We start from the raw sequence: 17,507 nt of genomic DNA on the forward strand, positions 1-17,507 counted from the left end.
GGCCACAAGCACTTTCAGTTCACTATGCTGCCCTTTTGCCTTACCAACGCCCCTTGGGTGTTCACCAAGGTGATGGATGTGGTTGCAGCACATTTGCGCAGATCAGGGGTGCCAATCTTTCCCAATCCTAAACGACGGGCTGTTGAAGGCGAGTCCGCTCCAGGCTGTCGTCTCCCACCTTCAGACTATGGCGAACCTTCTGCATTCGCTTTGGGTTTTCTATCAACATGCCGAAGTCACACCTGACTACCTCTCAGACGCTCCTTTTCATGCGAGCTGTTCTGGACCAAGTGCGGTTTGGGGCCTATCCTCCCGAACGGCAAGTCCAGAATATTCAGGCTATGATATCGATGTTTCTGCCTTTATCCTGGATTTTGGTGAGAATGACTGTGGCTGCTGGATCTCATGGCCTCTTGCGTCCTGCTAGTGACACAGGCCAGATGGCATATGCTGCCTCTGCAGTAGGACTTGAAGTTCCAGAAGGCACAGCATCAGGGGAATCTCTTCTGCATGGTCCAGATCTCTGCGAGAACTGCACAAGACCTGCAGTTGTGGCTAACAGACCATATTTGGGTCAAAGGCAGACCCCTCTCCCTTCCCCAACCAGATCTCACAGTATTGACAAATGTATCGCCCCTGGAATGGGGCAGCCATCTGGAGAGGTGGAAATCAGAGGACACTGGTCTGCAGCGGAATCCAGACTCCACATCAAGATGCTGGAGCTCTGAGCAATTCTCTTGGCAATGAAAGCTTTTCTTCCTTCAATCAAGGGAGAGCTAGTTCAAGTGTTCAAGGACAACTCCACCGCCATGTGGTATTGCAACAAACCCGGTGGGGTGGGGTGGGTCGTGGACCTTATGTCAAGAGGAACTGTCTCTCTGGACGCGTCTGGAACCGCAGGGCATTTTCCATGTAGGTTCTCTGAACACCAGGGCAGACGAACTCGGAAATTGATGCCTAGTGGGTTACGAATGTTGTCTCCATCCAGAGGTGGCGCAAGGTTTTTTTCCACAGTCGGAAAATCCTTGGTTGGATCTGTTCACCTTTCCCGAGAAATCGCAATGTCAGTAGTTTTACGCACTAGAGTTGCCAAGGCGGCACTCGCTCGGCTATGCTTTTCATTGTGAGTGGCGCTCAGGCCTCTTTTCTGCCTTTCTGCCAATTCTACCCCTGTCCAGAGTGATAAAGAAGAACAGAAGCGAACGGGCCCCAAGTAATTCTTGTGGGTCCAGACTGGGCATGGAGAGTTTGATACCCCGAACTTCTGCAGCTGAGCATTGATTCTCCAAGCAGGCCGACCCTTTGGGAGGATTTTCTGTCACAGCAGCAGGGGAGGCGCCTCCACCCGAACCTGCCAACTATACGCCATCTGGCAAGGATATTGAGCAGTGGCAGTTGATAGCATTCAACCTTCCTCCTGAAGTCTGCAATTTTATTTCGGCAGCCAGGGTCCCTCCACCAAGACAGCGTATGCCTGCTGGTGGCACAAATTTGTTAAATATTGTACAGAAAGATCTTTTGATCCTCTTTCTGCTTCCGTCTCTCAAGTCCCTCTCTTTATTTTGACCCTTGCTCAGTAAGGCTCTGCTCTGCGCACTCTCAAAGTGTACCTTGTCTGCCTTCTTGAGCTGTCAGACCAATCCGCTTTATTTAAATCCCCTGTTCTAGATTTCATAAGAGGCTTGTACAGATCTTCCCACCTGCGCTTTTTATTATGCCTCTGTGGGACCTTAATTTGGTTTTCACCTTCCTCATGTGTGCTCCGTTCGAAACCTCTGCCCATCTGTCTCCTCTGGCTGCTTGCCATCAAAACAACCTTTTTAGTGGCAATAACTTCTGCCAGGAGGGTAAGCGAATTGCAGGCTGTCATCCATACCTCCTTACCTGACCATCTACCCTGATAAGTTGGTGCTTTGCACTATGGCCTCATTCTTACCAAAAGTGGTAACACTATTTCATGTGGGGCAATCTGTCACCTTGCCTACTTTCTCCATACCCCTCTAAAGAAGAGGAGTGACTCCACCATCGGAACCCAAAAAGAGCTTTGTCGTTCTACCTTGACAGCACTGAGTTCCGGGTGGACGACCAACTACTGTGGGGTATTTTGGATCAAATACAGGTTGTGTGGTGCAGAAGAGGACTATCTTGCGATGGGTTGTACTCTGCAACAAAATTTGCTACGCCCTTGCCAAAAAGCAACCTCTTGAAGGCTTAAGGGCTCATTCCACCTGAGCTAAGGCTGCTACCCTGGTGTTGCAACGTGGTGTTCCAGTCCTCGACATTAGTTAGGCAGCAACGTGGGCATCCCTGCACACGTTTACCAAACACTACTACCTGGACAGTCCAGTCCGAAGGGACGGCCCATTTGTCCACTCTGTCCTGCAGGACTTCCTGGTCTAAACTTGTCCGCAGGCCTTCCTCCGGGTTTGGTATTGCTTGGGTATCTACTCAAAGGTAAGGAATCTGCAGCTAGATGTCTCTATCAGCTGGAAAGTTACTTAACTTCGGTAATGCCTTATCTGGTTGAGACATGATATAGCCTCAGGTTCTTTATTGACCCACCCATCCTCCCCGCACTGCGGACATGTTTTTTGGGATCAGAGCTGACCCCCTTTCAGGGCCCTAGTTCAGAAACACCTCAATTTCAGTGCACTTCATGGCACCAAGCTTCTGGCTTGGAAAGTCATCAGCACACCGGGGTAGTGCCTATATAGTGACACCGACGTCACAACAGCGGAGACAAGGCAGTAAACGTCACTCGTATTCGACTGGCGCGCAGGGGTATTACTCAAAGAAAAATCTTCCGGATCCAGAGTGACTCTTGGAAGATTCAAAGGTATGGAATCTGTGGCTAGAGAATGTCCCTAACAGATATGGTGTTATCGAAGGTAAGTAACTTGTCCTTTAAATCTTTCTTTTCAGAGAGTCGAGCAGGTTCAGTTTGCTACTGGCACCTCCCAATTCTGCAATACACTTTAACCCTCTTTTTATATATTTTAATGTATCGCTTCAAGATTTTTGTCTGCCATTTTACACGTTTATACTTAATCACATTGGGCCTGGCTGTTTTATTTGGGGTTTCACTCGTTTATTATAATGATTTTAATTTTTGCTGATGCTGATGCTGTGAAGTATCAAGAAGGAGCGTTGGCTAAGCCAGATGGTTGGTTAATGTGTTTCGTGGGTGATACCTGTTGTCATTGCTAATGCTTGTTTAGTTTGACTTTGAAGATTAATTCACTTTTGGGTTATCTTACAATGTTGAAAAGCACATTTCAGTTTTTGCCGTAGTGAGATCGTTATTATAGAAATCGCAGCAGTTGCCCTAATGAGATTGTAATCATAGTATCTGAGGCACAAAGACAATCCCTAGTATTACTCTGAGCAGCTGCCCTTTCTTAAATGGGCATAAATCCTTGATGAAGTGAGTCGGTGGTCGAGGGGGTGGGAGGGCGGCTTTGCAGCACTGAGTTGTCTTGATGGTGTTAACAGAATGAGAAACTTAATGTGATTGTTGTGAAACTGCAGGCTTAGTTGCTGTCTGCAGATAAAAGATAAGAGGAGTTCCCACTGAAAGTATGTGATTGCTACAAATAAGGATTCTGAAGATGACCAGCTTTGTGTGTAACAAGTTTAATGTTGAAAGAACTTCCATGGGTAGGGATTATAACAGGTTCTTCCTGTGTTGTGGTCATGTTGAGAGATAAGTTGGAATTTCGTGTCTTCAGGCAAACCAGGAAATGGAGGTAACAGGTTTTGTGTTAGAGTGAAGATTCGCTCTGTATGCTTCTAATTTATGAAAATAGAGAGCTTAGAACATTCAGTTGCTCAAGTAAAGTCTTAGTTACTTTCCTGAATAAGAATAGGAACAGGTGTTGTATAGTTTGAGGAAAGAGGGTGTTTGAAGGGTACCAGAAATGGCGCTGATGGCTACTGAACATGAAAAAACTGCAGTGGTCACTACTTTTTTGTTCAGTCATGTAATATTACTTTCTATGTTTCTTCTTTCTATTTCTTTGCTATGAGAAGAATCGAAAAGGCTCAAATTGCAAAAAGTAGAACCCTGGAATAGCGTCCGTGTGACTTTCAACATCCCTCGTGAAGCAGCTGAGCGTCTGCGACTTTTGGCTCAAAATAACAACCAGCAGCTACGTGATCTGGGGATTCTGTCTGTTCAAATTGAAGGTATCAATTTTATATTTCTTCTCCTAGATTCTGCCATGCTAGTACCTCGAACAGTATAATGCATTGTGTTGAAGTCTATCTTTAAGTAATTCGATTTTTGTTGACCTCTCATGTTAATTATGCGATCATTGATTGGGGATCTAGAGAATCTGTGCTCCGCATTAAAAGTAAGGATGACAAACCAACATCGATACAGAGACTTGGCCAAATTGGTTTGAAGTGGACTTGTAGATTTTTTCGTATTTTCCTCATGACCTCCAACCTAAATTGCCTTTTCTTGTAGTAGTTCACCAACATACGCTATAGTGACACTTCCTCCTCAAAACAGTGGCAGCAAGGTTGCTGAATCTCAGATCTTCATTCTCAGCATAGTAACAGGGTTCAAAGGTAGATAATGAAATAAGAAATCACTCGCACACAGTCTAGGCTTAAACATATTAGTTCTTATTATTTTGTCGAGTCATATTAATTTCGAGTGAAGGAGTCAAATTTTCTAAATATGGACCTTGAAAAGCGGAGGTAATCTGTTACATAAAAATAATTTACAGTGGGAGAGAGCACATCTTTAATTGCAATATCATAATCAATGCTATATGTATAGCCTGATTGTATAGCCTCACTATTTCAACCTTAGATTTGCACATTATTACTTCCTTCTCCGATAAGCATTACATCTCATAACTCTTAGCATCAGTCTTTTTTCACGGGCGTGGCTTGGGCGCCGATGGGAGAGGCGGCGTGAGCTCGGAGCTCCGCGCCTGATCCCTGAAAACATCCTGATTATCCTGCATGTCAGTTAATAAGAACTAACGCTCCAGATATCTGAAAGGCTGGGGAAGTGCGGATATATAGTTGCGGAGCAGTCGGAGCCTTCCACACAACTAAAGGTGCGTATTAGTGCAACGAAGCCGAATTGAAAGGAACAGCAAAATGGCAGCAGAACTCGGCTGTTGAAGAACCACAGCAACTCGGAGCGACCCGTGAAACTACTGCGGGGATTAAGTAAGAGCGCAAGTGGACTGGGGAACTGCTAAGACGGACATGCGAAGTGAAGAAAGTGAAAAGCGACTCCAGCATTTTGTAGTCCGGTCAAACAACAAACAGAACCGAGTGCTCAAAATGGCGACTAGGCGGCTGATCTATCTATGAAGCGCAAGACTAATGAGAAGCGGATCAGGGGAAACAATCTTAAGAACAGTATCGGAGAGCAATAACGGCGGAATAGTCCCTACGGAGGTCAGCTGGGAATCCGGGGTGCTGCCTCACAGTGATGCTACCGGAGGCTGGTGCTTAAAACACTGAGATCAATAGCCTTGCAGCGGAAAGAAGCTAAGTCCAGGGGACCCTGAGTGGCGCCGCAGTGCGGCGTGATATGGAGAAGACTGCGCACGGAAGGCGGAGCAGATGCTGAGGAGCCCGACAGCAAGGCCTGGATAAGTGGGGCGTGGTGTGCCTGAACCCTGTACTGCGGAGGTGGAAGCGGGAGTCAGGCGCGCAGCGCTGCATGAACAAGGGCAAGGGTGTGCGGTCTAATGCGACAGGCTCCGAGGGCAATACTGAATCGGTGGACTGTAGGGCCAACATCGGCACAAGGAACATCCCCTATATGACATAAGCTAGAAGCGAGGAGGGAGCGCACCATAGCCTAAGTGAAGGACACCCAAGGGTCATCCTGTGGCACCCCGAGAGCCTGCGTGCTGGAGGAAAGGGAGCCGAGTCACCCTGTGAATTGACCGACCACAGCAGATTACAATAGGGCGAAATCCTCTGGGCCTCGTGAGTGAATGAGGAACAGATAGCTCAGAAGCGGAGATATTGAGCTTGGAGTCGAATAGCTATCGGAACAGGCTTGCAGGGAACAGGAACCTGAGCCCACTGATGGTGCTGGATTAAGGAGGACATATACAGTACAGTAATAGATTGGAACTGACCACAGACATAGAACATTAGCGTGGCAATAGACCCAGTGCACACTCCAGAAGGGGTCGGATACTGTTTTATGCACCTAGATGGAACTCCATGGACTGCTGTGAACAGGCTATGTGAGGCTAACTAAACACTGGAAGACTGGTGAAGGAGCAAAAACCGGCGGGGTCCTGAGAGAAGCAAACGCACTGGGCTGAACCGTGGAGCAGTTCTTTGGCCGCGATGAAGCCCAAGTGAGATGGGACCGCAGAAACGGATGACATTAACAAGGCGGAGCAGGGGACTGCGGAAACAATGCCTGAACCAGGGTGCAGCAGCAATTCGACATGATCCTAGAAGCCATAGCTACATCAAAAGAAGCCCTCCAACAAGACATTGCGCAAGTGGCAACTGGGCTGGGGCTTCTGCGGGCAGACCACTCGAAACTGGTAGACAGAGTGAAAACAAATGAGAATGCCCTTCAGGACTTGACGCTGCCCCATGCTGCCCTGGAGGCCAAAATGGTGGATGCACTAAACCATATAGTGGCGTTGCAGCAAAAGGCAGAAGACTCTGAAATTAGAAATAGACGCAATAACATACGCGTAGTGTGTCTCCCGGAGAAAATGGAGTGGGTCGACATGATTGGCTACCTAGAGAATTGGCTTAAGACAGTGGTTGCACCAGAGGGATATTCCTGCTTCTTTACACTTGAGGGCGCATAGGGTCCCTGCACGGCCGCCGTTGCCGGGCCGTCCTCCTAGACCAGTAGTATCCAGATTACTCCATTACAAAGACAGAGACCTGTTGATCCAAAGAGCGCGAACAGCTGGCCCTTTCATAGTAGGAAACAGCAAAGTAACAATATTCCCGGATTATACACAGGAGATTCAAAGACGCAGTGCTTCATACCTAGCAATTAAGAAAGAGCTTTGGGAAGAAGGGATCCAGTACTCATTGATTTTTCTAGCAAAGCTGAGAGTTATAGTGGATGATACAACGCAGTTCTTTCTCACACCTGTGGAAGCGTGGGCATGGCTGGAAATCTACAGAGCGGGAACAGATCGCAAAGGGCAAAGACAGTCTGAACCAACAAAAGCACCTCAGATGGGCAAATCCCAGAGAATAAGGAGGAGAAACAAGAGCCTGCGGAAACAATTGATGTCCTAAGCAGCAGCAGAAAAACAGGGAGCATTGGAAGCAACATCAGCAATAACCGGCTCCCAGAGGAATGACTCGGCAGTAGGGACGGACTCGGAAGAGGACAAGACCGTTCAAAAACTGAAATGTCGGAAACGGATAGCAATAAGGGTCCGGATGGTACGCCGAGGACTGCAGAAGGCATGCTGGATGACTAACCTAAACTTAACTGAGAAGACGTTGGCAGTTGGCACATTAACACATAATGTTTAGACAAATAACTGCACCTGGGAGTGATTTGGGAGGGTACAGATATTGCAAATTACATATGGGATCGCAGAGCAGCGGGGCCTAGAGCTGGCGTAGCTGCCTGTTGGGAGCGAGCAACCCCCAATTGCCCTTAAGGCAAACCAGTGGTGACTACTACTGGGTATAGTTGTGTGAATTGTTATATGGTTTGGATGGGGACTGATAGTTTGATATTGGGTCCTGTTCTGGGGGGGAGGTGGGGGAGTGTTGATTGGGGGGGTTGATGAATGGGGGGGTAACTTTGGTGTGGGCAAGCATAAAATGAGAAGTAGAAAGCTGTGGGATAATCACAATGGGAACATTACCTGAATTGAGATGTATCACATGGAACGTACGAGGTCTGAATACAATGACGAGGCGCCACAAAGTCCATGCATATCTAGTAAGAAGGGGAATCCAAATAGCCTTTCGTCAAGATACTCACCTCACCAGGGCGGAGGGACAGGCGCTACAAAGTAGATGGAGGGGTCAGGTTTTCAGCACGTCGTACTCTGCGTTTGCCAGAGGAGCGCTGATCTAGGTGAGAGCAGGTGTCCCTTTCCAGGCTACGAACCATATTTTGGATCCAGAAGGCAGATATGTAGCGGTGGAAGGAAGGCTGTACGGAAGGGATGTTGTACTCGGTAGCATATATGCACCAAATGTGGGTCAAGCACGCTTCCTGGATCGAGTGTCGGGGGCGCTAGCGCATTACCTGGCCGGCCCGGCAATAGTGGAGGGAGATTTTAACTCAATAACGGACGCAGCTCTTGATAGGTCACATCCTCCCCTAGTTGATTCTCCAGTTCGTCGGTTAGCCAAAAACAGGTCAGATTGGCAGGACAGATGGGGGTTAGTTGATACATGGCGCAGACACCACCCTCGAGATAGGGATTATTCCTTTTATTCGGCTTTACATGAGCTCCATGTTAGGATAGATACAATCCTATGTTCTCAATCAATAGCCCATATGGCGGTACACACCGAGTATTTAGCCAGGACTATATCTGACCATAACCCACAGTTGTTGTCTACTAACTGGCTACGGGTGAGATCTTCAATACCTACCTGGCAGCTCCGCCCGGAAACATTGGAGGCCCATGTTTTTTATACAGAGGTAAAGGAGGGCATTGAATATTATTTTGAGGAAAATCAAGGAACAGCTTCTACTAGAGCGGTAGAATGGGATGCATTTAAAGTGGTGATGCAAGGGCTCTGTATCAGTAAATACTCAGGCGTAAGGAAAACGGTGCTCAATGACGTAGCAGAGGCAGAGGGAAGCCTGAGGGAGATTAGAAAAACAAAGTCCGGAGCAACCAGTGCTACAGGCGCAGCTAATAGAAGCAAAGGAAGCAGCAGCGATTGAAATAGAGCGCTTGCAAAGTTTTGATTACAAGAGCTATACGGTAAAGGTTCATGCAGAAGGGGATAAGGTAAGAACGCTGCTGGCGCGGTTGGTGAACTCAGTTCAGAGAGGAGTCTCGCTTCCGCGATTGGATGAGGAACAAGCAGAGTTGTTGGGGCAGGATATAACTCTGACTGAGATCCGGAGCGCGATTGAACACATGGCCCGGAATAAGACACCAGGAGTGGATGGCCTACCCATAGAATTTTATGCACAATATGTGGACATTTTGGCGCCCCGCTTGCTGGAGGTCTTTACAGAAGCCAGGGAGTTGGGCCAGTTGCCCAAGCGATGAGAGAAGTGCTGGTTATTCCCCTCCTAAAACCAGGACGGGAAGATACAGATGTGACCTCTTATAGGCTGTTGTCCATGTTGACGGCGGACTACAAGATTCTGAGCCGGATGCTGGCAACCCGATTACTGCCGCATATGACCACGCTGGTGGATGCAGACCAAGCGGGGTTCATTCCGACTAGGAATACATCATCGAATATACGAAGGCTAGTGCGGGTTATGGGAGGCAACCACCAAGATTTGCAGTTACCGGCGGTCCTATCGGTGGATATAGAAAAGGCTTTTGACAGTCTAGAATGGGCTTTCCTCCATAGGATGCTGGAGCGATTCGGCTTGGGAGTGCAATTTGGGACTTGGACAAAGGTATTGTATTCCTCAGCGAAGGCTAGAGTAAGATTGGGGGCAGTGATATCCACCCAGTATCCGGTTCGGAGGAGGACGAGAATGGGGTGTTCCTTATCCCCACTGTTATTTGCTCTAGCAATAGAGCCCCTCGCGGTAAAGGCAAGATCAGGGCAAATCTTTGAGGGACTATGGTTAAATGGAATGCCACAGTATATATCGTTATATGCAGATGACTTGCTCCTGTTTTTGGAAGACACAGAAGACGCACTACAGGGGGCAATATCTCTACTATCACGATTTGGAGAACTCTCGGGCCATAGGGTGAACTGGCGTAAGACATGCCTCTTCCCGGTACGGCCTGGTGCGCAACCGCCGATGCTGTCCAAGGAGATAAAATGGGAGCCGACGGTTCTCACTTATCTGGGGGTTCGAATTTATCATGAAACAACGGATATGCTAGAAGGGAATGTGGAGCGCTGTATAAGTGCCTTGAAAGGGAGCATGGCATTCTGGTCGACGCTCCCCTTCTCAGTAGTGGGGAGAGTTATGTTATGTTATGTTATTTTATTTTATATAGCGCGCAGATGCCGCAGCCAAGAGGCGTCCCGGCGCTTTAGGAGATGGTGGAACACAACACAGCAGAGGTAACCAGACAGGAATGGGACTAAACTGCGGAAAATAGGAAGGTTTTTAATGCCTTTCTAAAAGGGAGCAGGTCAGGGATGGAACGGAGTGGGGCAGGCAAAGAGTTCCAGAGAGCTGCCGCCAACACTGAAAAAGAACGTCCACCCATTCTAGCTTTTTTAAAACGTGGAACAATGGCTAGATTTAACCCTGAGGATCGAAGGGCTCTGGAAGGGGCATAGTGAAGGATTGTCTGCGAGAGGATAGGAGGGGAGGCTAACTTAAGAATTTTAAAGGTTAAGCAGAGAGCTTTAAACTTAATTCTTTGACCTACAGGTAACCAGTGGAGATCTTGAATGGTTCGACGAGCAGAGACTAACTTCGGAAGGCCGACCAGCATCCTGGCCGCCGCATTTTGAACCCGCTGAAGGCGAGCTAGTTCTGCCTGATTCACGCCCAAAAACAGAGAGCTGGCATAGTCCAATCTGGTGAGAACCAAAGCTTGGACTATGATCTGTCTGGTGTCCGCATCAAAAAATTTGAAGATAGGTCGGAGGCACTGCAGGGCACCAAAACATGTACCAGCTACACGTTTAGTGTGGGGAGTGAAGGAAAGTTTGTCGTCGAGCCATACCCCGAGATTTCTAACTTCAGCTACGGGAGTGGGAACAGGGCCCAACTCGGATGGCCACCATTGGTCTCCCCATAGCCCACTTTCCCTACCAAAAATGATGACCTCGGTCTTAGAGGCATTGAGTTGGAGTCGATTATTCGCCATCCAGCCTGCCACAGCTTTAAGAGCTGACTGAAAAGTAGGGGCATCCATGTTGGAATCACCATTAAGTGCCACCGCCAGCTGCGTGTCATCGGCGTATGACACCATGGTGAGACCATAACTGTGGGCTACCTCCGCCAGCGGCTGAACATACAAATTAAATAGGGTAGGGCTGAGGGCCGAACCCTGCGGGACACCCTGACGAATGGGGCGAGGGGCGGAGACATAGGGTGGTGTAGATACTTTGAAGGTTCGATCCGTGAGAAAGGATCGGAACCACTCAAGTGCTACCTCTCCAACTCCTGCTTCCACAAGACGATGCATAAGGATCTGATGGGAAACCGTGTCGAAGGCGGCACTGAGATCCAATAGGATCAGTGACGCCGTCTGACCCTGGTCCCGCATCTTCCTGATGTGCTCCACCACAACCAAGAGAGCGGTCTCGGTACTGTGGCCCGCTCGGAACCCATTCTGGGAGTTGTCCAGTATGTTAGCTTCCTGCAGGTGAGATGATAGAGTGTGATTAGCATGCGCTTCTGCTAATTTAGCTAGCTAAGGGAGAAGGGAGATAGGCCGATAGTGTTCTGATTTTGTAGGGTCAAGGGAGGGCTTTTTAAGAATAGGGATGATAGTAGCCTCCTTCCATGCAGTGGGAACACTGCCGGTGTTAAAGGAGAGATCGATAAGACTATGCATGGCCGGGTAGCAGCACTCGGCGAGTTCCCGAAATTGAGTGGGTCTCATAGGGTCATCCGGTGAACCGGATTTGACTTTTATCGTCAAGGCTTTGAACTCCTCTAGAGTGGGACTGGGAATGATTAACAGTGGTTTAGGGACCATTGGTGCGATAATATTCTCACTGATGGGGGACTGAGAGAATGACCTGTAAATGGCCTCCACCTTTTCAACAAAGAACGAGGCCAAATCCTCACAATGTGCCAAGGAAGCTTCAAGAGTAGTAGTGGCAGTCTTTTTACTTGTGAGGTCCTTGCATACCCTAAAGATAACCTTGGTAGGATTCGTACTGTTCTTTATCTCCTGAGAATAGAAGGCAGCCCTGGATGTGCATATGGCCCGATGGTACACTCTGGTGCAGGCCCTATAGGCCGACTTGAGGTCAGCGTCATAAGTTTTGCGCCATGCACGTTCCGCTTTTTTACAGGAAGATTTAAGCGTCTTAAGGGATTTGTCGTACCAAGGGCTAGCGGGACTTGATCTAGTCTTGCTCCACCTGGCCGGTATAAGAATATCTAGTGAGTGATTTATCCACTCACAGAAGCTATCATAGCCAAGAGAAACTTCAATAGGGGGTTGAGGATGGTGCTTCATCAGAAGATGGTGAAAGTGCTCTAAATTCAAGTTTCTCCAGGGACGTTTGAAAATATCAGGGGTGTTGTTTCTAGGGGGAGGAATAAAAGTGGTAATATGAGTTTCGATCAAATGATGATCGGTCCAGGCCATAGGCCTAGGTTGGAGCACTGAAATATTGGTGGAGATATTCGTCAGGAAGGGATCTAGCAAGTTCCGCCTGTATGAGTCGGTAGTTGTACCAGTTGGATTAATTGGAATGCTTCAAGATCAGCTGACAAGCTATGGACCGAGTTGGAGAGTGGGGCATCCATATGCAGGTTAAGGTCACCAATAATCGTGAAATTAGCTGTTTTCATGACTAGAGAGGAGACCACCTCCGGGAGGCTATGACGGAAGGCGCCCTCGGGACCGGGAGGCCTATAAATTAGTAGTCCCGAGAAGGTAAAGTGGGGATTCACTGTGATGTTGTGGGGAGAGTGGCCCTACTCAAAATGGTGGCTTTACCTAGGCTGCTCTATTATTTCCGAACCTTGCCAGTTTGGATCCCCCCGCGTATGTTTAAAGAACTAAGGACATTGACTGTTGGGTTTCTATGGGGGAATGGACGGAGGCGAGTAGCGCTGGCTAAATTGATGAGGCCTAAAACGGAAGGCGGGATGGCAGTTCCTGACTTTGAGCTTTATTATTTGGCAGCGCAGCTGCAGGTTCTCATGCAGGGCGTTGCAGCGGAATTTCAGGGCCCTGAATATTTGCGAGGAAAGGGGATACAAAGGCATGTCCTTTCGTATATAGTCTTACAACAAAAACTTAACTTGCGGGACTTAACAATAGAAGAGAGAACCCTGAGGTTGTGTTGGAACAGGAGTCAGCGTAGGGCGGGGGTGGCGCATCCCTATGCACCGGAAATCCCATTGGGAATGCTGACAGCACTACCACATGGTGGGGACTGGACTTCCCTCATGGAATGGGAACAGCTAGGACTCCAAATGGTGGAGGACTTGTACGACGAGGGGGGACTACTGCCCTTCCAGGCAATACAGGAGAGGTATGGCCTCCCAGAAGGTAGATTCCTGATTCATGCAGCGGTAATATCGGCAATTCGGAAGCACTGGAAAGGAGGGCAGGCAGAACCAGTGACCACAATGGCTTGCCAATATGTGGTAATGGCCGCGGGGATTTTTAGAGCAGTCACATGTCTCCAGTCTCGGATGTTACATGAGGGACTGCAACCATTAGATGACCTGAAATTAAAGTGGGAGGCGAACATAGGCCGGCCAATACCAGACGCAACATGGGGCCACATTCTTAGGAGAGCATGGAAAGGGAACAGAAGTGCACGATTCCAGCAGGTGCAATTTTTCATACTACACCGAGCTTATTTGACCCCAGGGAAGATCCGGAAATATTTCCAGGTGCACGACGCAGCGTGCCCTAGATGCTTAGAACAGGGCGTGGAACTGGAACATATGCTCTGGAACTGCCCGACCTTGGAGCGATACTGGGCAGAGGTGGGGGAACTCCTGAACGACACAACGGATAGACATTTAGACTACGATAGGGCTGCTTGCTTGTTGCATTGGTTTTCACACTCAGCTAAAACCAAAATAACTAGCAAATTCATCGACTTGGGGTTAGTACTGGCAAAGCGGGAAATAACCTTGCACTGGAAATCAAAAGAAGGACCAACAAGTAAGCGATGGAGGACAGAACTGTATAAATGGGCTAGCAGTGAGAGCGTCATTAGATTTCAACAAGCCAAATAAGCGGCTAATGAAAAGGCTCTGGAATTGGCGAGAGCTTGGGAAACACTGGTGCAGGCTCTGCTGGATTCACACAAGAAAGATGAGGATTAATGTATAAGGAACGTACATGTGATTATTGATATGCGAATTGTGTTGGGAATGATATCCTTATAGCTGGAACTATGCTGTGATATATATAATTGGAATGTGCCCACACCAACTGAAGCGGGGGGAACCAAGGGGTTAGTTGGGAGTAAATATGAAGATATATTTGATGGATATAAGTAATGTGATCTATATTTTGGACTGCATGGTGATAAAATATTAATAAAATATGTTTAAAAAAAAATCTGAGTTTCTTCACCCCTCTCCGCTTTTGCTCAGTAAATATTTACATTGTCTTCTGGACTCTTCAACATTTTCTCCTCCAACGTTTTCCCCGTCACCAGTGTACCTTAGCCATTTTCTTTTCTCACTAGAGGCCATTAGCTTTTGTCCCCATCACCAGGAGCATCAAGAATATTTGCTCTTGTTACCAACTCTCATTAATATCTTCCTGCATTGCAAGCGCGTCTCAGTTTTTCCCCCTCTCCTATCAATAGGTCACATTGCAGTTCTATAGTCAAGAATATTCATGTTAGTTATTGATGGAAAAATGCAGAACACCCATTGCCTGGTTCGGACTCTGCTTCTTATGCTCCTACGCAACGTTGTGCAGAGGGTTTGGCATGCTAGGACTGGGCAAATTAGTTTGTCTGAGCTCTGAATTACCTACGGTTTTGGGGCAGTGTGGAGTTCTTGTCACATGCCAGACTTGGTTCAGTTGGAGTAGACATCTGGAGTGTGAAACTATGTATAATCATGTTTAATCCCAATTGGTAAAGAAGGATCCTGTGTGGCCATACATATTTTATTAAACACTCACCTGCTGAGGGTTTTCTCTTTGTGGTCCTAAACCTTATGCTTGACCTGTGGGCATTTTTGGTTTTCAACCTTACTAACCTTTTTCCTGTATATGGTTAGATTTCTCACTGACTTTGACGGTGTCAGTTCTGAAAATTTTAAAAAGACCTAGAGCTGAAAAATAAGGGCACAGTTTGGATGTCTCTGTCCTCATTCCTTTCTTCAGTCTCAGTTAATCTGATTGCCTCTGTTTCTGTTCTGCACAGTTCTCTAAATTAGGATGTTTGTTGACTGACAAAGAGAGACCAGCCACAAGTGACTCGAACTCTTAGGCACTGTTTGCAATTTGTGCCTTGTTTAATTAAAGTGTTTTCTGTTCTATACCAAAATCACGCAAAACATTTGCTTTTGTGATGGAATTGTTTAGATTAATCAACAATTAAACAGAAAGATTTTCTCTTCTGAAATGTTCTCATAGGTTCTATGCAGTCCTGCCCCTGGGTGTCGCCAGACTTGACTTTTTAGATGGTCAGTTGTTCCTGATTATATTATAATAGCTCCAGTAGTTGCGAAACACTTCTGCTCCTGCTATCTGGTTGAAACATTTGCATCATGTCTCGCTCACCTAATTCAATTCTCTTCAACTCTGTGAAGAGTGTAAAAGTTAAGCCACTCTTCTTAGTGCATACAGCTCTGTACCACTCTGACCTACGTTTGTCACGAGGAAACTGTTTATATGCTTTGTTGAAGCTGCTAAATTGTGGTTCCAGATTGCAAGAAAACCACGACTTGCAGTACGTCACAAGACAAACCTGGAGTTGTCTGCAATTTCCTAATAGAACCCTCAGTGTTTACCTAGAGTTTGGGAAATCCTAGAAAACCTATTTTGCTTAGCTTGCTCACTGTAATGAATGATGGAGTGTAGGAGCTATATACCCAGTTGAGCTTTGCGTGATATCTTATGGCTTAATGCCCAAGAGAGAGTGTAATTTCTGTACAAAAATTAATAGACTAACATTTTCCCATTAATTGTGCATACATTTTTTAATCTAAAGTATCAGTATTTCCTATTGATGAATCTGGCATCCTGCAGATTCCTTATCCTTGAAAATCCCTTCCCGTGTCCAACTGAATCGAGAATGTTCTTTTTGGATGACGCATCCTCTCAAACAGTGAGGAGCTCAAAACAGACCATGCCTTCAAAAATCATAAACATTTTACCAGTTCTGCAGGTCTTTGACTTGAATAATTTACTCGATTTAACTGTCATTCGCATGACCCATAAACTGGTCTCAAATTGTGCAATCCTAGGCAAATATTTTATAACACCAGGTCACCTTTTCCTCATCATATATGAAAGCACCTTCATATATGCGAGTTCAGAATGACTGCTGTCCAAAAATTATTTTGTTTGATATAATGGACTAAACCTTTGAATTAAAAGTGAGAATTGTAAAGTGCACTAATACCCTGAGGTGTCTAGGCGCTGAGCTCCGTGGAGGTAGTTGATAGAATTGAGAGTGATGAAAGGGGGACTAATGATGGAAGAGCCACATTTTTTAACCTTTCCTCAATAACAGCAGTTCAGTTGTTTTTTCAGTTCAATCGGAAGAGAGTTCCAGAGTCTTGAGGTAATGTTTATGAAACTCCTTCCACCCCATTGAGATTTTGTAAGTCTGGTAACCACCAGATTATAAGCTGTGTCGGAGCGAACAGTTCTAGATGGGATGTATCTATAGATTGACGAGTAGGGAATTTCAGCAATCTATTCTTGAGAGAACAAGGGAGATTGTCACTGCTTCCTGCAGGTCTTTAGGGAAGAAAGAAAAGATTTTCCTGAGAAGTTTGATTATAAAGATTGAAGAATGTGTGATGGAATTTATGTGGCCCTCAAAAAAGTGTTTGCTATCAAAGATTACTCCTAAATTCTTAACTTTTAAGGAAGGGGTCGGGAGTGTGCTAAGTTTCACAGACTACCATGAAGGGGACCACAGGGAGGTATTCTTACCGAAGAGTAAGACCTTAGTTTTACCGGAGTATGGCTTTAAGCAGTTGTGGGTCATCCGTTCCCCAACTGGGCGCATACAATCGTGACAACACAAGGCCGTTTCTACTGGATTGCTGGCTACAGAAACCGCAATTTGGGTATCATCGGTGTATGATAGTGCTGGACCCTAAGCATCTGACTAGTTTGGCCAGAGGTGCGTCAGGAGCATGTATAATAAGTCAGCCCACATATAGGGTGCTCATAGCCCCTGACTTGATAATAAGCTCACTAATAGCATTGTCATCAGGGCGCAGGGCAAGCATGTTTTTCAGTTAATGTTTAAAAACTCTAAATTTTAATAAATATATCACTAAAGCGTGTTTGTGTTAGTGCACTGTCATTTACAGACACCACATTACATTGAAATGGATGTAAACGTTACTTCCAGACGTGCAGTTTTATTGATAAAACTGTATAGCGTACAAATGATAATGTGAGGAAATCAGGTTTCAGCAAATGTTTATCATTTGTACATCACCAAGTGAAGTGTTTTTATCTTATTAAAATATTTGTTTCTATCATACCACAAATTTACAAAAACTG

The 17,507-nt window shown here is 46.5% G+C and overlaps 1 protein-coding gene across 3 annotated transcripts in view; it reads left to right on the forward strand.

The window, feature by feature from the left end:
* The window catches only part of NCOA6 (nuclear receptor coactivator 6), a 444,043-nt gene that overhangs the window by 101,422 nt on the left and 325,114 nt on the right, over positions 1 to 17,507 (forward strand). For all 3 annotated transcript variants that reach the window (XM_086932282.1, XM_086932279.1, XM_086932280.1), the window contains exon 4: positions 4,030 to 4,185. In XM_086932282.1, coding sequence (XP_086788408.1) covers positions 4,030 to 4,185 — 156 coding nt within the window. The remainder of the gene's footprint in view (positions 1 to 4,029; positions 4,186 to 17,507) is intronic.

The sequence above is a fragment of the Lissotriton vulgaris genome, chromosome 7 (genome assembly GCF_964263255.1).
Source record: "Lissotriton vulgaris chromosome 7, aLisVul1.2, whole genome shotgun sequence".
NCBI lineage: Eukaryota > Metazoa > Chordata > Amphibia > Caudata > Salamandridae > Lissotriton > Lissotriton vulgaris.